Raw genomic sequence first — 21,319 nt, forward strand, 5'->3', positions numbered from 1 at the left:
TTTTGTTGATGCAATAAAGAATTTAAAATATACAAGTATAGGTTACTTAACTTAATGAAAACTTATATTAAAATAATAGGGGTATATTTATATCTTATTATTATCATTATAACTGATTCATGAGTCATGGCCGTATTCACAAATTACTATGAGGTCTCACAGTGCGCTCGAACGCATAGTTCAGGTTCCACCAATGAGATCATTGTAAATTGACGTGACACAGTAATCTGATTGGTGGAACCTACACTCTGCGTTCGAGCACACTGTGAGACCTCTTAATAATGATTGTGAATACGGGTATCAGTGTCCTGTAAGACCCATTACATTAAACATCCAAGTAAAGCATTGCCTATGTACTTAGCTTAATTTATTATAACTTTGTAACTACAATTATGGTACATGAAAAAAAAATATATGTATATATCTAAATATATATATAAGAATTAAATTTTATAATACCAAATTCATATCGCTGATCCATTACTTATAATTATTGTTATATTTAACTGCGAAATGACAGTTTTATTCTGAGATAAATACTTTTAAACTTCATTTATCTTTTTGAAATGAAAAATATTTCCTCTATAAATTATTGTCTTATTGGGTGATTGTACAACCACGAAGGTCTTATAATCAACCATTAATGGTTGTACATAATTAATATCATACAATGGTGCCGATTCTGTTGTCTTTTTCTAAACTAAATTTAGAGTATTTGCATCTTTTTTTTAAATATTTCTAGAAAAGAATAGAATATTAAGAAATGTAAACAATAAGCTCGTGCCTGGCAGCTAAAGTCACGAGCTTTGATAGCTCTAAATTAGGTTTGTCTGTTCCTTTCTCATTACATTGGTAAGAAAAGTATGCAAATACTCTAGTTGCACTCAGAATCTGTACCAAAATTCCTGTCAGTTTGCAAGTTTAAAATATGCACCATGTTATTCAGTGTTACCTGTGGAACATTTTCATAGCATTTAACAGAGCACATTCTAAAAACAGCTGTGAATTTTAAGTAAAATAATTGTACATACAATTTAAGCAGGGTCTCGTCCAGTCTGAAGTAGTTCCAAGGCATTTTTTAAATTACCTATAGCAGTTTTAATGTCATCATAATTCAGTGCACTGCTTGCCCACTTGCAATACTTTTGAGCCTTCTGTATCTGTTCAGGGCTAAGTTGCGCAACATTCATCGAGTTATCTCCATAGAAGGTTGTTGAGGGGGCAGGTTGCGGTTGCTGAGATGGGTCGTAAGGCACAAAACCTCCAGGATTAGGATCAGGGGTGTATGGCACGGGTGGCAACTGAGAAGCTGCTCTTATCGCTAGATTAGGATCTGGCAGGCTGTTGTTAAAGCTGGTTGGAACAGTTGGCAATGTAGCTGGAGTGACATTAGGGAAGCCAAAACTTTGAGAATCTGTAGGGCCCGGCTGATTGATGCCAAATGTTTGAGTATCTGTAGATCCAGGCTGATTGAAGCCAAATGATTGAGAATCAGAAGAGCCCGGCTGAATATTTTCTGTTTTATTATTATCTTCATCTGGAATACTTCCATCAGGATTTTGCATGGGACCTGCAACAATATTTAGGGCTAGTTAGTTCATTTGTAATCATTTAGAGTCAGTTGCATATCAGCAAGAAAAGCAAAGTGGGTTGAAAAAGTCAAGACAAGACCATACCTAATTTTACGCTTTCCCTTGGAGCTTTATTTTTAGTTTGCCTTTTTTTTAACACTGTGAAACCTTTACTTGCGCAACCCACTTAGTTTTTTCCTGGTGTTTTTTACTTTGTTTTTTGTCAATCAAGGGTGGTTTTTTACCCCTGCCACCAATGACTTTCTAAGCAAGGACATCGCACTGGCGCGCATAACAAGGGACCAAGTAAGTGTGCTTATACTCGGTGTAAGCACACTTTATCCATTAGTCGCATGTTGACTGCTAAGCTGTCAAGATGCCTAAATGCGCGATCAAAAAGTGCCGAAATAATACGTTAACGACGCAGAAAAGAGATGGTGTGACTTACCACCGGTAAATTAATTTTATTTACGTAAGATAACATGCGAAAAAGTGTAAAATACTTAGTAAAACCATTGAAAACACTAGAAATATCTAAAATTATTTACAATGTTCCCATTCCTTTCTCTCACGCACATCGGAAAGAGACAGATGGAAGGGCGCGTCACGAATGTCGGAAAAACAAAACTGTGGAGTAGCTTTTTTTTGTTCAATGTAAAATCTATTGGCCATTATTGTATCACATTTATTTTATTATCTTTTAACGACCTACGGTGCGCAGTGGTAGCGCGGTGGATTTGTATGACGAGGGTCCCGGGTTCGATTCCCGGCTGGGCCGATTGAGATTTTCTTAATTGGTTTAGGTCGGCTGGTGGGAGGCCTTTGGCCGTGGCTACATACCACTCTACCGCCAAGCGATTTAACGTTCCGGTACGATGCCATATAGAAACATCTATAACGGGTATGGATTTTACCCCACCCCTACAAGTTAGCCCGCTACTACCGTAGACTGTATCATCACTTTCCACCAGGTGTGATTGCAATCTAGGGCTTATAATTTTTTTTAATATAAATCATCCCACGTAAAACCATATACATATAACTAGTAGGGCGCGTGAGTTCGCGGCCCGCAAGCGGACCGCAATTTTTTTGCTCATCAAGTTAAATTTCGGGTCCTGATCATTTTTTGCCACGAAACCACTCTTCCATCTTTTATAATCTTCGAGATAGACACCGGCGAAATTTGTATGGCCGCCATATTGAATCCGCCATTTTGGTTTTATTTTTTAGCTCCCTGTCTATTGGATGAAGTTCTGAGTGACATTTGTTCGAGCACCCCCCACCTATCTTCAATACCCTGGCCGTGCTCCTCACCGAAATTCTCAATCATCAGATCTATCCATATTTTTCCTCCGAATCATTTTTTGTCCTCTATACGAAACTATCGGAAAAAAAAACATACAAAGAGGTGATCAAATGAGTCAGTCAGTCAGTCAGTCAGTCAGTGAATCAGCACGAGCAGATATAGTATAATAGTTATTATATAGTATAGATATAGTATAATAGTTTCATATTTACAAAAACGAAAAATCTCTCAAAGAAATAACAAAAATTAATAGTGCTACACTACTCCATTCCATTTTTTGTTCAAGTTTTCTTCTAAAATCCCCTTATTCAGCTTCGAGTGCTTATCGATTTACATTGCGGCTTAATCACTGAGGTTAGTTTACAGGACTTGAATGTTAGCGGGAATGTATAAATGGAGCAGTTGAAGCTACATAAGGTGAATTTAAAAACGTGTGCCATGTTTCGGCTCTTGTGTTGTATGCCGTGATGTGTCCATGCTTAGAAAGTCATTGCCTGCCACAACAAAAATTGAAAACAAATCTATATAAATAAAAATGAAACGCCGAAATGTATGTACACGCATAACTTCCGAACAACTGGACCAAATTGGATAATTCCTTTTTTTTTTTTGTGTTTGTAATTGACAGGACAAGGTTTGTATGAAAGAAATTTTTGGAAAATCCACGGAAAAATATAGTTCCCGCGGGATGCGGACATATCTCATAGAAAACAGTCAGAGGAGGTAAGTAATCGTACCTGGAACTGGAGTCTCCCCAGTTTTGAGACAGTTGTGAATGTATGCAGCCTTCCATCGGGCATATTTGCGGTTTTGAGCTGCTTCATCTGTCAAGTCTCCAAACGTGGTAAGGACATCATAGATTACCCCTGCAGTGTAAAATGCTTTGACTACATTCCTGAAATCAGTTCCAATTATTTTGTTAAAAACACTTTACTCCATGTGTGGTGTGGTTAGGTTAAAAACTAAAGTTGCATTCAAAGCAGCCACAGCCACCACACAACAGTAGAGATGCTTAATTTGTATAATTTCAAATATAAAGAATTTTATAACCATAGTTCTAGACTCTCTATTCTAAAATCAATGATTCTAAAACTATACTATGTTAATATAAGATTATCTCTCTGGATCATTCCTCCACACCCCATCAATAAAACATGGTAGAATGATCTGTCAGATCCTTCTACATACAATCTAAGAGTAGAGAGTATAGACTATAGATACAATTAGGTTTCATAATTTACTTTAATAATTTTTTTAAATAATTATATTATTATAAGATGTTAGTGTTAATAAGTGGGACTAAAGGAACAACAAGTGTAAATTAAAAATTTTCAACACCCCCGACAAGTGAAGGTTACAGTAACTAGAAAAGAGCTGATAACTTTCAAACGGCTGAACCGATTTTCTTTGACTATTTCGCGCCTACGATCCAAAGTATCTGAATTTTCCAAAACATCATTTTCAAATAAATAATTATATATTATATCTAGGCAACGTCCATCTTGACAGCTTGACATTTGTCAATTGACACTTGAATATTATGAACCTAAGGGTTATCTAACCTTCTTTTCTACAAGAAAACTAGAAAAGAGCTGATAACTTTTAAACGGCTGAACCAATTTATTTTGGATTATAGCTAAGAACACTCTCGATCAAGCCACCTTTCAAACAAAAAAAACTAAATTAAAATCAGTTCATTCGTTTAGGCGCTACGATGCCACAGACAGATACACAGACACACAGATATACACGTCAAACTTATAACACCCCTCTTTTTGGGTCGGGGGTTAAAAAGAACAAATTCAGTCTGCAAATTTGGTCACCTATCCAGTTATTGACTTGGGTTAACATTGCTTACCCAGAGCAAGCAAATGATTGTGGACTAGTGCAAGTAGGCCCCAGCCCACATTAAACACAGTTATACTAGTATACAATAGAGTTGTCAAATACTGCTTTTTAGGGTTCCATGCCTCAAAAGGAAAAAAGGAACCCATAAAGGATCACTTCGTTGTTTGTCTGTCTGTCCTGTCTGTCCAGAAACATATACTTCCTCTTGACCTAAAATCATGAAAAGCAGGTAGGTTAGTCTCATAGCACACATAAGGGGAATAATCCGAAAACCATGAATTTGTGGTTAAATCACAAGAAAAAAAAAATTGTCATGAACAAATAATAATTACTATTATTATTTACAACTTTCAAATTAAGATTAATATACCAAGTGGGATATCATATGAAAGGGATTTCATACAAATAGTAAAACAAATTTTTAACCAGATAATGCGGTCATAGCAGTTGGAAAGGCTTTTATGAAAACAGCCACAGTTTGAATGATGTGAAATTGAGAGTAGATAGATTAACAATCAGCAAAAAAAATAAAACAGCAGTCCGACCGTTGTGGCGTTATTCGTGGGATACGAGAAATTATGGTTATTTGAACTGGACCATAGCTGAATCACAGTTTTTCAAAATTTTGTTTGTCTGTCTATCTGTCTGTTTGAGCAAGATAATCTTCGAAACAGCTGAATTTGTTTTAACAGGATTTTCACAGACCAGTAGAGGATTAACCAAGGAGTAACATAGGCTACTTTTTAAACTGACTTTCAAAAAACAGTTGTGTTTTTCTACCTATGTACACCGAAATCTACAAAATTTCTTAACAAATTTGCTTTTTTTTTAACGGTAGAGGAACTTTCTGACAATTGTCTTATAAAAAATTTGGATTCCAACTCCTCAATCCTGATGCTGTAAGGAATCGCATTTCTAAATTGTGGTGAGCCCACAAAATTTTTAAACAATAATCTGTTTACCTAAATGTTTTTATAAAATTTGGTACCTACAGAGATACTTTACCGTACCGATATTTGTGCCGGAAAATCAAAAGTTCCCAAAGGATTGTTGAAAATCTAAATCCACACAAACGAAGTTGCGGGCATCAGCTAGTTTACTATAATTGTTAAATTATAAACAAAGTAACTAACAAATTTTAAATGCATTAATTAACAATAAATAAGTTAATAAATAAAAGCACCTTCACCACTTTACAACTTACTTTCCATAATTTTGCTCCCTATCTTGTTTGTCAGCAAACAAGAAGAGTCTCAGAGCATAATTTTCTAAATGAGCCTGAGCAACCACCTCATTGGAAATTGCCTCATTGTCTTTGTAGATCTTCTTTGCTTCTTCTAGCCAATCCATTATTGCTATAATATTAAACAATGATTTTCAATACAAATTAAGTCCTCATTTACTATTCATAATATCAATATATGGAAACTAGCCAAAAATTAATGCTAAATATTTATAAAACTTTTCTAAATTGTTGTTAATAATTAATTTGATTTAGCATTTTTGTACACTTTTCAATCTAAGGGCCCCTGAGTAAGTGCTCTGTAAATATACTTGTTAAATTTTACATTTTGTTTGATCACGGTCATCAAACACAAGCACACACATGCAAACAAGTTTGTCAATCAAAACACACAAAACAATTGGATCTCTCATTCTGTTCAGGACTTAATGGTAGATACCTAGTTCCAGCACTTGCTACAAAATGGTGCACTTTTTTGACAAACACAGCAGTACACCGTTGACTAATGACCAAACATGTAGGTAGTTTGTTTGACAAATGTGTCAAACATGACTGTAGACTTCCAAAAAAATTAAAAAGCAGGTAAAATTTGACTTTAGCTCTATCAAACCACTATGAAACTATCATTAGATCTTAGAGCAAAACTGAGCCTCTATTTTACATTACTTGGTTTGGGGTTGAATCAGGTCTCCTTGATCTGGAGTAGAGATGTAGGTAGGTAGAACCCTCAACAACAATTTAATTTTACTTACAGAACATTTCCAGAAATATAAAAATAATTCGATATAAAATTAAGCATGCACAATATGGAACAGAATATGGCCTAGAACAAAACCTGAGCATCCTGTCCCACGCAGTGTTTTGTAAAGAGTGAAGTTAAATGCTCTCGAAGGATGTACTGTGATGAATAAATGAAGGGAGATAAGGTGAGTCTTCTCGTGTATTCTTGCTTAAAATACCTACTAATCATCCTAAAAAATAGTTCCTAGCATCTTACCCATTAGTACTTTTGTTTCTTCAGGCGTTTTCTTGTTAGTCAGTTTTAGGCCAGCCTGTAACGCATGGAGCCTGCACCAGTACGCAACGGTAGGATCCCTCCCGTCATGTTCTGCTGCAGTTTTTAAGAAATGTTGAATTGCTTTCAGACTCGGTGGGCACTCCGGAATGGTCGCCGACATAATAATTATTGACTTTTTAGGACCTCTTTTTTGTATGTAAATACTTGGATCACCGTTTTTCACAATTGTGAGTGTTTCAATAGCTTTTAATATTTTGTTATTCGTATTATTAATTAATTAATCAATTAATAAATTAATATTACTCCAATCCAAAATTACTCATTCTTCGAAAAGTTAAAAATAACTTCGCAGAAAATAATAGCGTAAGTTTATTTTTTTTTTAACTTATTTTACGGCCCTGGACATAACTCTTTTAAGGCCGTAGGATGTCTAACAGAGTTCAGACCACAGATGTACAGACCAAGGAACATATTTACTCTAGGGAAATAAAGTGCGACAAGGATCTTGTGACACTTGAATGACATTGACAGGGGGACGTAGTTGTAGAACCTAGCTATTTAGAACATTGGCTGACAGCAATTAGAATCTCCTGTTTTAGGGCATATTATGTTGAAAAGTTTTATCTAATTCTAACCGAATGAGAAATTGGGAAAGCCGTCCCTATTTTCACATGGGCAAAAACTATAAAAACCATTGATAGGACATGGACTTGCAACCTAACTATCATGTTTACCTGCTCAAATACTATACTTACTTAATGCTAATATAGCTATAAGACATTATTTATATGATGCAGACACATTTATTTTACCTACTGTATTTATTGTCAACATTTATCGTGAAGTTATGCATATGGATTGGCTCTAATTAATTATTATTAAAATAAATAGTGAATTTAGATTTTTTATTTAGCAACACCACATTCAAGCGGACAACGTGACACTTCACACGATGGTGGCCATAATGGTGGCGGCGAGTTCCATTTTTGACCACGCGCCAGAAGATCCTTGTTGCACTATTATGTCGTCAGTGATCACTGCGGTTAAAAAGTATGTAATCACTTGGTAGGTAATCACTACGACTGCGGTGGTGAATATTGTTAGCAGCATAGAGATAGTATCTTCCTCACATGGAACTAATAAGTTCTACGTTAGTTCCATGCTTCCTCATCATCTTCATCCAAGGTTAGCAGTGGTTCTGATATCTCTATGGGTTCTGACTATAATTTTCTCTGTGGCACCGACACAGAATAATACAAAGAGTATGTACCTAAACACTACGTTATATAATTGGCAAAGAGTATATATATATAAACTAAACATCACAGCTAAACATTACGAATTGGCAAAGACCAGCAAAGACTATATAAACAATAATTGGCACTGACCTGAAAAAAAGGGTTTGGTTTATTGTTTTGTGAATTTTAATTCTCAGACATAGAATAGAAAATAATAAATTATTACAAAAAGTCTTGTAATAATAGTGGTTAGGGTTTAGGAGTTTGTGTACATTGGGATCTAATTTGCTCGAAATGCCATCCAAGCAAAGGAAAATTGCTATGATGGGATACAGATCTGTTGGTAACGTAAAAGTTTTCAAATACTGCTAAAAAATACAAATGCGTCTGATTTTTATCATTGTGACGTTGTTTAATATAAAAATATTTTCAGGCAAATCTTCTCTAATCATACAGTTCGTGGAAGGGCATTTCGTCGATTCCTATGACCCGACCATAGAAAATAGTCAGTATTAAACCGAAAATCAACTTTTTGAGCATGTTTAAATAATATGTCGGTGTTTAAAAATATAATATGGTTATTTACAGCATTTACCAAGTTTATTAGGCTTAACTCAACTGAGTATGAAGTCAAGTTGGTAGACACGGCTGGACAAGATGAATACAGCATCTTCCCACTTCAGTATAGTATGGACTTTCATGGCTATGTGTTAGTGTACTCCATTACTTCAAGTAAAAGTTTCCAAATTGTGCAAATAATTTATGATAAACTCTTGGACATGGTTGGTAAAATACAGTAAGTACTAAGTATGCCATCTTTTACTTTTATATTTTAAGTTTTCAACGCCAAATGCTTATTATCATACTACTCTACCACTGTTACACAAGGAATGAGTTTCGTCTTTCTTATTCGCTTGATACATTTCTTGCATTTTTGATCAAGGTCAATAATTAATGCAGAGTTTTGTGGGCTGGACAGTGCAAACAAATATATTACAAATTGATCTTAAACTTATTTTGCGATCTAACAATATAACATAACAATTAAACTTGCAGTAGCAGGTATGCCATGATATGTACCGTGATAAATATGAGGATTCTTTACTTGTAGGATGATGATTTTGACCCAGTTGTGTTAATGATAGTCATGAGACATAAAACAATCTTCATTATTAACATATTATGTGCCTGTTTCTTACACCATTATGTGTAATTGTGTTACAATCTACAAAGAGATTTGGAAAATGAAATCTATTACCTCGGTGCTGGTACAAACCCTACTACAAACTAACTTACTTACCAACTGAAGCATTCCACAATCCATAAGAGCTTTTTACTACTACTTTTTATCAGAATTTGGTTAAGTGTTTTCTATATCAGATTTTTATTACAGTTAATTTTTAATTAGGTGTAAAGATCTTTTTACTGTCCTTATTTTACTAAGGCAGAGTTGTTGGAAACATTTATAATTTAAGTTGAATAATTTAATCAATAATTCTATGGAGTCTCATGATTGAATAAGTTTAATCTCCACTTAAATTTTTGATTTTTCAAACAACTCAGCATAAGAGTATCAGTTTTAATTGTATTTTTATATTGTATCATTCTAGTGTACCTATTGTATTAGTGGGTAACAAAACAGATCTGCACTTGGAAAGGAAAATAAGTACAGAGGAAGGAAAAAGACTGGCTGAAAAGTGGAATGCTGCTTTTGTGGAAACTAGTGCAAAAAGGAATGAGGTATAGCATCACTTATATTGCTTTATCCATGTCCCACCCTAAACACCTATAAAGTATTAATGAATGCTGTTGTTGTTTGATGAAATATAATATAACAGGTACTTAATGCTAATGTGACATACAAAATACAAAAAAAAAAAATACAAAATACAAAAATATTTATTTCGGTAAAAAACAAGTTTATATATAAAATAGACATCACATGGACAATACCGGTATTGGATTACAAATTAGTAAGTTTTGAATCCAAGTCCCATCCTTTGAATGTTATTGTACCCCATGAACAATTGAAGCTTTTATTAAACATCATCTTATTAATCAATAATTTTTTGCAAATTTTCAGTCAGTCACCGACATGTTTCATGCAATGCTATCAGAAATAGAGAGATCAGATGGACATATGCCTGAAAAGAACGGATGTGTTATTTCTTAATGAAAACCTGAATGGACAATGCTTACATAATATTTTATGCATAAAATACACACACTGCTATTGTACTTTGATTATTTAAATATCAACCTTAGCAATTTCTTAGTTGTTGTTGTTGAGTTGTTTAGTTTCAAATTTTATGTCAATATTAATAGTGTTGCCAGATGTATGAACTAAAATAAATATTTGTGATAACATTAGGATTCTTAAGTTTACTTTGGTCATAAGTATTGTAGTTATTTATATTGCTTTTTAGTAGTATTAAATAATCCCAGTCATTATAAAACAAGTAAACAACATGTAAAATATATAGATCTGTGATATCTAACTCGCAATTTTCACCCAAATTTTTGGTGTAGGATAAATCAATAAAACTTAAAATAAAATATAATATGAAAAATATTTATTAAAAACATCTGGCAACAAAGCTGCTTATGATATAGTACATGATACTATTGTGGATAAGTTAACAGCTTCATTAAAACTCATATGTCAATCGTGATGTTGTTGTACATGATCTCTAAGCTTAACTAAATTGACAGGTCTAAATCTAGTGGTATCCTTTCCCACAGCAAGTGTTATGAAAGGGATAGCAATACATATTTTAGATCTGTCACTTTTGTTTAGTTAAGAGATTGTGAACAACCAAATTAGCCACATTGTGACTAATTCTGTTATAGAACAATACACAATCTCTAAACTAAATTGACAGCTCTAAATTTAGTGCTATCCTTTTCCACAGGGAGTATTGTGAAAAGGATTAGACCTGTCAAAAAGTTTAGTTTACCTGCAAATAATTAGGCTTCAAAATTATTTGAAGCTAAGGCAATTAATTCTTTGGCTTCAAAAACAGTTATACAAATTACAAATTCTTTATCAAACTTGGACAGTTGTGACTAATTCTGTACACAATCTTTTAAATAAAAAAATATATTAAGTAAAATTAATGGTTTAAATGTATTGCGATCATAATGCTTCCTATGGAAAAGCATAGCACTAGATTTAGCGTCTGCAATTTAGAGATAGTGTATAACAGAATTAGCCACATTGAGATTGGTGACTAAGTATGTATTACACAATCTCTAAACTAAAATAATACCTATTCTAAATGTATACATTTTCTAAACTGGACTAAAATTATAGCAATATTGTACAATATTGCTATAATTCAGTTAGTTTCAAGATTTACATTAGTTTAGAGATACTAAATTTAGTTTAGAAATTGTGTACAGCAGAATTAACCGCAGTAATTGTGGTTAATGTCACAGAATTATTATCATATGATCTAGATTTTATTATAAGTCTAGTTTGTTTAAACAAAAACTATTTTATTATAATCATACCTTAAAATATGCTTTCATAGTTTTTGCATAATAAGCTGTAATTTAAATGTACATAGTTCAGATATATCTAGGTACGTATTTTATGCACTTGAATTACGATTAATAATAATTGTTGTAATTCAAAGCATCAGTGAAGTGAGTCTAATGTTATGAGTGGCTATATTCTTTTATTATTATTATTGGTGTATTTTATTACATAGTTAAGATGAAAACAAGCGCTAGTTTGGTAGTTGCAGTCGATCATATGTACACTAGCCTCGAGCGAAAGCTAAGCACTTAAGTACACTAAAGTAGCACTGTGTTTAATATTGTCTGTGTTGTATCGTATTTACTATCGCATCAGCTGATTCCCGCGACTTTGGCCTAAACCTAAACGCATTTGAATACCTAATTCAGCTCTGCCTAATCCAAAGCCTGAATCGGAAAAATTGAATTTTGACCTGATTGGTCGTCCAAAACTGCAAACCAGGCATTTCGCGAATGTTAAGCACACAAACTAATTCGTTCAAAAGCCGAAGTTTTGGTTTTGGACTAAGTGCTCTGAGCGTTCCTGAGGTTTGCCTGGGCCATTTGTACAATTAAAACACTTTCACATGCTGAACCGTATTGTATTTCGATACCAAGCAATTTGTCTTATATCGTAGAACACATGGTGAGATAGCGTAATGCAAAGGGTAGGTAGCGCCATCTAGTTTCAGCTTTAGAAACAAGTGTGAAATAACGTGAGCAAAATTAGATAACACTACCTCTGAACATATTACCAAAATTATCTTAAAATTGCAAAAGATAATTAAACATCCCGGCCCCCAAGGACGAATTAAGTCCTTCAAATGTAACAAAGAAAAGGGACTATATGTGAATTTACATAACAAAGAGAATTACTAAATCAAGTAACAGACAAAGAGTAACTTAACCAAACCATACACTACACTACATAACCAAATCATATGTATATAGACAAGTTATATGTATATAGAGTAACTACATAACCAAATCATATGTATATAGACAAGTAATTATAGACAACAAACTTAGTTTTGAAATCTAAATCATTTTCTACATTTTTATGCAGATTCTATTAGCTAATTGTGGAAGTTATTTAACCAACTCTTAAGAATCTAAAGTGACAAACTATTATTCAAGGTGAGTCGATTACCTTATGCAGAGCTTTCTTGTGGGCTATATTCAACAATTTCAATAAAAGATTATGATACATACTTCGTGATTTCAGCTAAGTAGAAATTTCTGCATATGCCAATCGACCTTTCAATCTCAACAAACTATCATTAAGTGCATAGGTAAGAATTAAGAGTAAGTATACAATTAACTTTTGTGAATTACATTTTCGTGGTAGTGAAATAACTTCATCGTTAACTTTAGATTGTTAGAAACTAATTCAAACATTTAATCTTTTTTCTGTTACAGGTGCTGCTGACAGGTAAGTATTATAATTTTCCTTTAATTAAATTTCTGTTTCAGGTAAATTATCATCGTGGTTAACAATTTTAACAAATACGTTTTTTAAGAAGTTTGAACTGTTCCACCATAGTTTTGTCTCTCGTAAGTCGGATATATACACATCGCGAGAAGGTAAGTCAGCAGGGTTATTTTCCAAATCCACTTGATTCCACTGACTGTTGTTCGTTATAGTGAGCATTTTTGAAGTGAAGTTCGATACAAAGTTAGTCCAGATATATAGTGAGTTGCGTAAGCACGCCAAAACGATAGTGGAGTATGTCCATGTGAATACACAATCATCGTAAAACTTTAACATAGTTATAACAAAGATCAACATCTTGGCTAGTGAAACTGAACCACAGAGTTCTAGGAAAGGAGCTGATATTTGTATGTTAAGTGATACTCTGGTCTTTGCCAAAATCAAGTAAACATTAATGTGATCACCTTCCCAAACTCTGAGATACAAGACATAAACAAAAGCGGCGCAAGATACATCACCAAATTCGTAAAGTTCAACCCGAGTATTATCCTTGTGAGTTTCATTCCCGGTGTGAGTTTCCTTTTCAGAGTCCGTGTGAGTTTCTTTGTGAGTTTCCTTGTGAGTTTCTTTGTGAGTTTCCTTGTGAGTTTCCTTGTGAGTTTCCTTGTGAGTTTCCTTGTGAGTTTCTTTGTGAGTTTCCTTGTGAGTTTCCTTGTGAGTTTCTTTGTGAGTTTCTTTGTGAGTTTCCTTGTGAGTTTCCTTTTGTGAGTCCGTGTGAGTGACTTTTCCAGATATTAACCATCCAATGCTAGAGTTGATAGCGACGAGAGATTCGTGCCTGTGTATATCTGGTAGGACTATCTTTGCGTGCACGTCGGCACCTAGCAATACATCAATGGAGCCTGGCTTGTGAAAGTTAGGATCAGCGAGATCTAACTGCATAGGAGAAGGCCAGAACTCTTGTGAGAACTCTCTTGTCGGTAACGGGGATGTGAGCCTTTTCAGGACATAAGCTTTTACTTCAAGTGGAGAGAGTTCAGGTTTAGTGAGCATTGTGAAATTGACCATAGATCGTGTCTTTACCACTGTTGTGTCTGAAATACCATTGATTTTGCCGTTTACATGAATACGATCCAGATGTAAAAGTCGTGAAGCTGCTTCTGTGATAAATGAGGTTTGTGACCCCTGATCGATGAGAGCCCTTAGTACGTAAGTATTTCCATTCTTAGCTTTTACTGCAATCTGTGCTGTTGCTAATATAACTTGATCGCCTTCTGTTTCAGATTGTACTCTGATGGTGACGTGGTTGCAAGTTGCTTGTGGGTTCTCTTCTTTATCATTGGCAGGTGGCTTGTCAGGGTTTGTAATATGGAGCAGGCTGTGGTGACGTAGTCCACACTGGCTGCAAGATGTATTCTGTCTACATTTAGACACTCTGTGACCTTGAACAAGACAATTGAAGCAAATGTTGTTTTGTTTGACGAAATCTTTACGTGAAGTGACATCTAAGTTGGCAAAATCTTTACAGTGGCAAACATAATGGTTTTGTGAGCAGTATGTGCAAGTGCGTGTGGCTTCTGCAACAAAACTTCTTACAGGTGTGTTGTGCGAGTTTGTTCTAGTTATGTCCTTTGCTTTAGGTGAGTCTCTTTTGAATACTTCTTTGTTTGAATTACTGACCATTTCTAAGGATCTGAATCGATTTTCTAGGTGAGACGCCAAGGACGTAAAGGAAGGAATGTGTGTGGAAGATCCTAGTGATTGTTCCCATAGCTTGTGAGATTCCATATCCATTTTTGAAACAACCACGTGAGTTACTATAGGATCCCAAGTCTCAGTATCTATTCCTAAATTCTGTAAAGAATGCAAACATTGTTGTGTAGTGTCCAATAATTCCTTTATTCCTCGCGCACATTCAACATTCATCTTTCTTTGAGTGAGTAGCCGATTTATTGTGTTATTAACTATGACCCTTTCATTATTGTAACGATCTTCTAAAATCTTCCAAGCCTTATCATAATTAGCTGAGGTAAGAGCAAAATGTTTTAGAAGCTGTTCAGCCTCTCCCGTAATACTAGATTTTAAATAGTGATATTTCTCTATGTCTGACAAACTATTATCATTACGAATAAGCGAAGTGAAAATATCTCTAAAACTAAGCCACTCAAGGTAATCACCAGAAAATTTAGGTATGTTAATCGGCTGTAGTTTTGCTTTGCGTTTCACTTGCTCTGTGGAATCAGTATGACATGTTGCTGAAAGAGTCGATCTTTGTTCTGTATTATCTAATTCTCTCAAACACTCCTTCAGTAAGGTTTTAAGCTCCAAATAAGTATCTTCTGTTGTGTGAAAATTATCCATCGGGTCAAATTTAATTTTGTCAAGCAAATCTGTGGGAATGTTTAGCATAATAATATCATTGTGTTGTTTTCTGTATGATTCCCAGTAATCATCCAATGTTTCTAGTCGAGTTTCCAAAAACCCACGAGAGTACCGCGACCTTGAAGTTTTCTTAAAATTCGTGTGTAGCCTTGATATGCTTTCGCTAAGTGACTTTTGCGCTATGCATGCTTGTAGGTTGTGAGTTGCTGGTTGAGTCATTTTCAATTTATATTTCCAAGTTTGAAGTTTTTCAGAAAATTTCTAAGTTAGTTGAATCGAATTTTTTCTAAGTCTTAAAGAAGTTCGATATTTGTTAAAGTCTAATTTCATCGAAATTTTTCTAAGTTGTAGAAATGTTGAAATTTTGTCAAAGTACTATTTCAACAGAATTTTTCTAAGTCGTAGAAACGTTCATTTGCCAAAGTCTTTTTTCAACGGAATTTTCTAAGTTGTAGAAGTTATCGAATTATTTCAAAGTCTTTTAATATGAATTTTTCACTAAGTGTAACTAGAACGCAAATTAACAAAGTCTTTTCTTCTCAATTATTTAACTAAGTCTTTTTCACTTAACTTATAGTCTAAGTCTTACCGATACCGTTGCACAACACATCACTTTTTCACTTTAACTGACTTTAACTTTTTTAGCACTGCACACACTTTAACTTATCCGAGCGTCTGAAGGACCAATGTACAATTAAAACACTTTCACATGCTGAACCGTATTGTATTTCGATACCAAGCAATTTGTCTTATATCGTAGAACACATGGTGAGATAGCGTAATGCAAAGGGTAGGTAGCGCCATCTAGTTTCAGCTTTAGAAACAAGTGTGAAATAACGTGAGCAAAATTAGATAACACTACCTCTGAACATATTACCAAAATTATCTTAAAATTGCAAAAGATAATTAAACACCATTCACGATGAGAAGGCATTTCAGCTTTTGACTGTAACATATTATGTAGATAAATAACTTCGGTAAAACCATACATCAGTAATACAAGTTACCAATCACTGGTTAAACTTAGCTAACTTACTTTACCATTGGCCATGTGCAAAGCATATTATGCACTTTTACTGTCATAATATGTGTTTCTCTATGATAAATTGTATGTAGAAACTTTATGAGTACCTAAATGGTATAAAAATACCTGTATTTTTTGTTTATATTATATTATTATTGGTAGTTTAAAAGGCATTTAGGAATAGTAATAGGGTTATTTTAAAGTAAAACTTTTGGCGAGTGTAATGTTTTCAATAAATGTTGTTTGTATATTAATATCACTTTAGCACCAAGATAACATGAGGTACATAGGTCAGACTTAAAGTAGGTACATTGGTACTAGTTGTGTCATAAAATATTTTATTATATCACACTTTTGCTGGCTTCTTATACACATAAGACGCGGTTTAAACAAACGTTAAACACGTTATCCCATGTAAATTCACGTTAATTAAAGCTTGTTTAATTTTTTGTGGTGAGACCATTTGGTGTTGTAGAGACTAGAGACTCGAGACGTGAAAGGCGAGACGTGGCGAAAACGTTTTGCGATTTTATATGAAAACACACCGTCGCTGCGCATGCAAAATCTACTATGTATTTTTTTAGGATTATAGGACACGTAGAAACCCGTTCTTTAGTATGCGTGTTAGTTCACGAAAGAATCTATTTTGGCTATGTGATTTTAATCTAAAAGTAAAGCACATTTTTCAAAAAAATTAAGATTCCTGAAAACTTGAGATTTTCCACATGGCGGAATTTTCATGCGCAGCCACGCACACTAGGCTTTGCAACACAGCACAACACAGTAATGTATTGGCGCCCTGACTAAACAATCTAATAATCATTTTTTATTGTGATTTTTATAATTTGTGGTATAAGTAATGCAGCTCTCATAATATGAGTTAGGTATTTCAATTTTTTTTACGTTTTTAAAAATGTTATTTTAGTAGGTAGGTTTGTATGTAACTACATTAGACGTTTTCAAACTCAAATTTTACAGCTGGCTTACAATCGAGATAGAGACTGTATTGACACAGCTGTAATTGTACATAGGTAATGAGAAATAATACACGAAGGAAGATCTTAATGTAAACTTGAATGCACAATACCTTAATATTTTACTATCGTTCTTATAATTTCAGGACCCCACATTAGGTCTAATAAAATTGTATGTACTATTTCTCATACAAAAGTTTAAAGTTAATTTTTGATAAAACTGGTAACACCTACCTAACTATATAATTAATATTAAGCTCGGTTAATAGTTTAGAACTTTAGTAGATAATATATTACCATTATAGCATTTTAGCTGCAAGCGTAGGTATATATATTTTATAGCTTTTTCCAGAGGTACTTATCTAAAATATGTGGTTTAAGCTATTATCTTCATCGGTGTATAATATATTTTATAAACAGGAAATTATTTTGCTTCTTTTGTTGTAAGTACCTGCCATGTGCTGCCATATTGATGAATGGGCGCTTTTCTATTGATTGCCACGGCACTGGCACACGAAGGCAAAGATTACCTTACACGTACCTACTACGTAGTACCTCTGCGTACCTAAAGGGGGCCTACATCATTATTATTAATTAGCTATATAAGCTCCTATACTGCAATAATGTTTCGCTACTGCTAAGAGTGGAAACAACTCTTAAAAGTCTGAATATCGTAATCTATAAAGCGGTAAACCCAGCCCAATTATAATTTACTCTGTGCCCCAGCCTGACCCGACTGAACAGGACCCGCAGGTCTGCGCGCTAGGCATACGCAAGTGACAGGCGCCCATTTTCAAAATGCTTTTGTTTGTTCATGTCAACACTAGTATGGCGTTGTGCTAAAGAAGCTTTTGAAGAAACAAATATATACATCATACATACACCAATATGTTATACATAGGTAACAATGTGCTGTTTTTGGTAAGTATTGATTGATTAATTTGAATTGCTCTAAGGTTGAAATCTATAGACCACACTTTGACTTTGCTTAGGCTTAAGTTTCAGCTAAAAAGGGACATTTATGCCAGCGATGTAACGCTGTCTAGTTTTAACAGTGTCTTAAGTCTGAGGAAAGTCAAAGTGCGCTCTATAGATCTCAGCCTAAGGACGTCAAGTTCTTTAAAATTGGCTACGCCAGAAAACTCGGTCCATCGCCCTTTCAGCCAGCTTCACCTACAGTCTCACTTCATTCAGAAGCCCCTTTGCGAGCTTTTGGTTTCGCGCTTTTAAAAACACTGGGCAGGACAGATAATACCGTGGATTTGTGGTTCTCAGCTTTCATTTTGGCCTATATTTCGGTGATGATAATTTATTCCAGCGAGCAAGGGCGCGGAAAGAGTGTTAGTCTTTCCGCGAGAGACCGTAGTCTACAGATTACAGAACTCATATCCTGCGTCAATATCGGATAGTGTTGTGTGAAGAATAATGTAATAATAGATTCGTTGCAATTTGTTTATCCAAAAGGTTCTTTAGCACAGTGCCAAAATATGGCCTTTTCACTCTAACTCCTTACGAGTTCAGTGAGGCTATGTAGATTTAATAAAGTGCAATGGAATTTGTAAAGATTTTTTTGTATATAAATTATTAGGTAGGTACCTACAACGTTGATTAAAATGCTACCTATAAATCTATATTTTTTATTTTTTAGCTCGCCAATCTCAGGAGTCCTCCAACCCTATCGAAAAAATCTATAGCTACGTATAATAAGTATTATTGGTAGATGTTTAACTTGTTCTACACAGAGATATGATATATTATGTAGTTTATATATCATATCTCTGGTTCTACATAAGTAAAATACAGGTTGAGATGGTAATCGGGGTATGAAGCTGGGGGGATGCCCCGCTCACCCGCGTTCGCCCGTATCCGTGGGTCTTCGGGGCGTTCCCTCCTCGATTGCCATTTCAAGCTGTCGCGTACATAAAGCTTAGTATAATACGTCCGCATCGAAATACGGGGAATGCTTTCATTTTAATTTTAAATTATTTTTTATTACTTAGTATATATTTTGCAGATACGATTAATTTTTCTATCATTTGTTTCCACTGAATCATCGACTTAAAGTTTGATACGTTTCTAAAGTTACCCATTACCACTGAACTAACGGTCACCATGAAAATGTATAATAGTGAGATTTCAGAACGTTAAAATTATGTCTTTTGACAGTTAACTGTTATCAACAAGAATAATACGAGTTTTATTGTGAAAATGGCGACAACCGGAGTTGGATTTCGATGGTTAGACATATTAGAAAAAGAATTCGACAAAGCATGTGTCGAATTAGATACCTCTTTAGGTACGTAAAGTGTTTTAACAACCGTTACTCCTAAACTATCCTTATCCTTGCTAATTTAATGCCGCACAAATCATGTTGACTGTGCCTTGGATAGTGATTTTTAGAAATAAAAGTTTAAAAATGCTTTTATTTTTAAACTTTTATCTAAATTTATAAATAAACTTTTATGTTATGTATTTCCTGATTGATCTTAACTAAGTTATTGATAAATTAAGTATGTTAAACATGATCTGTGGTGAATAATTAAAGCCTTCTTAACCTGCATGTCTAAAAGGAATCTTAAGTTTACTATAAATTTATTTTTTCTATAAGATTACGTACATAGGTATCATTCATAACAATGTTTGAAATTAGGTTCTGGTCTAAAAATGAAATTAGGCTTCCCAAGAAAATATTATAATACTTAATAGCCCTGGACTTAGTGCCTTCAAAGTTGCAGTGTGTGATGATTGTTATTGTTAATCTCACCACTGCATAATGTGATGTGCTTGATACAACTTTTACGCCTAATGAAGTGACACGACTATAACTTGGCATTTTTTTTAGTACATGGAATGTAGATGTATACAAAGATGTAGATGTAGATGTAGACAAATTAGGTGATCTATCTATAACAACATATTGTATCTCTTGCCGTAAGCACCTAAGGATTGTTACTTTAAAGAAACCAAAACATTACAGACAAACAGAAAACATTTTCTTTTGTTTCACAACAAAAATAATTGTACACTCGTTTTAGATGCAAATCTATTGATTTTATTTTGCAAAACTTGTAAGAAATCAAGCATGGTCTCTCAAAATATTCATTACCTAGATCTGATTCCTGTTAACTTCATTATGAATCAGCATTGTTTCTGTAAAATTTGAGAGTTTTATGCTAAATCATACAAATGCCATTAAAATCGACATTTTTATACAGATACTAGCTGATACCCGCGACTTCGTTCGTGTGGATGTAGGTTTTTAAAATTCCCGTGGGAACTCTTTGATTTTCCGGGATAAAAAGTAGCCTATGTGCTAATCCAGGGTATAATCTATCTCCATTCTAAATTTCAGCCCAATCTGTCCAGTAGTTTTTGCGTGAAGGAGTAACAAACATACACACACACACACACACACACATACAAACTTTCTCCTTTATAATATTAGTGTGATTCCACAATAATAGTATATAAACATCTAACACTATTTATACTGATGTTGATTGTACCATTGTGGTTTCAGTGGAGTTGGAGACTGAAGAACCAGAAGTAGTATTCTCTGCTCGTCAGAAGATCACTACACTGAGCTCCTGTTTTGCACAATTAACACACAAGGCTCTGACCATATTTCAAAGCAGTGCGAAACTTGAAGTAAGTAACTATGTATAAGACTAGCTAACCCACCACAACGTACATTCACTATGTAAGTTCCCTTGGGGGTAGAATTTTCAAAACCATTAAACACATATCTTTATTATTTACCAAAA

The 21,319-nt window shown here is 34.2% G+C and overlaps 3 protein-coding genes across 4 annotated transcripts in view; 2 read left to right on the forward strand and 1 right to left on the reverse strand.

Moving 5' to 3' along the window:
* Window positions 1-571: 571 nt before the first annotated feature.
* On the reverse strand, window positions 572-7,296 carry LOC123867183 (vacuolar protein sorting-associated protein VTA1 homolog). The gene is made up of 4 exons (XM_045909111.1): window positions 6,966-7,296; window positions 5,930-6,080; window positions 3,615-3,772; window positions 572-1,570 (listed from the first exon to the last, which is right to left on the reverse strand). Exons 1-4 carry the CDS (start codon window positions 7,144-7,146, stop codon window positions 1,035-1,037), a joined length of 1,026 nt encoding a protein of 341 aa, XP_045765067.1. The 5' UTR covers window positions 7,147-7,296; the 3' UTR covers window positions 572-1,034.
* A 1,012-nt stretch (window positions 7,297-8,308) lies between these two features.
* Window positions 8,309-11,913, forward strand: LOC123867186 (GTP-binding protein Rheb homolog). Its single transcript, XM_045909115.1, has 5 exons — window positions 8,309-8,567; window positions 8,658-8,729; window positions 8,813-9,020; window positions 9,835-9,964; window positions 10,308-11,913. Exons 1-5 carry the CDS (start codon window positions 8,519-8,521, stop codon window positions 10,395-10,397), a joined length of 549 nt encoding a protein of 182 aa, XP_045765071.1. The 5' UTR covers window positions 8,309-8,518; the 3' UTR covers window positions 10,398-11,913.
* Window positions 11,914-19,751: 7,838 nt separating this feature from the next.
* Window positions 19,752-21,319, forward strand: part of LOC123867167 — a 47,251-nt gene continuing 45,683 nt past the window's right edge. For both annotated transcript variants that reach the window (XM_045909078.1, XM_045909079.1), the window contains exons 1-2: window positions 19,752-19,851; window positions 21,076-21,203. In XM_045909078.1, coding sequence (XP_045765034.1) covers window positions 19,764-19,851; window positions 21,076-21,203 — 216 coding nt within the window. In that variant the 5' untranslated portion in view covers window positions 19,752-19,763. The remainder of the gene's footprint in view (window positions 19,852-21,075; window positions 21,204-21,319) is intronic.

This window comes from Maniola jurtina, chromosome 7, assembly GCF_905333055.1.
Source record: "Maniola jurtina chromosome 7, ilManJurt1.1, whole genome shotgun sequence".
NCBI classification, from domain to species: domain Eukaryota; kingdom Metazoa; phylum Arthropoda; class Insecta; order Lepidoptera; family Nymphalidae; genus Maniola; species Maniola jurtina.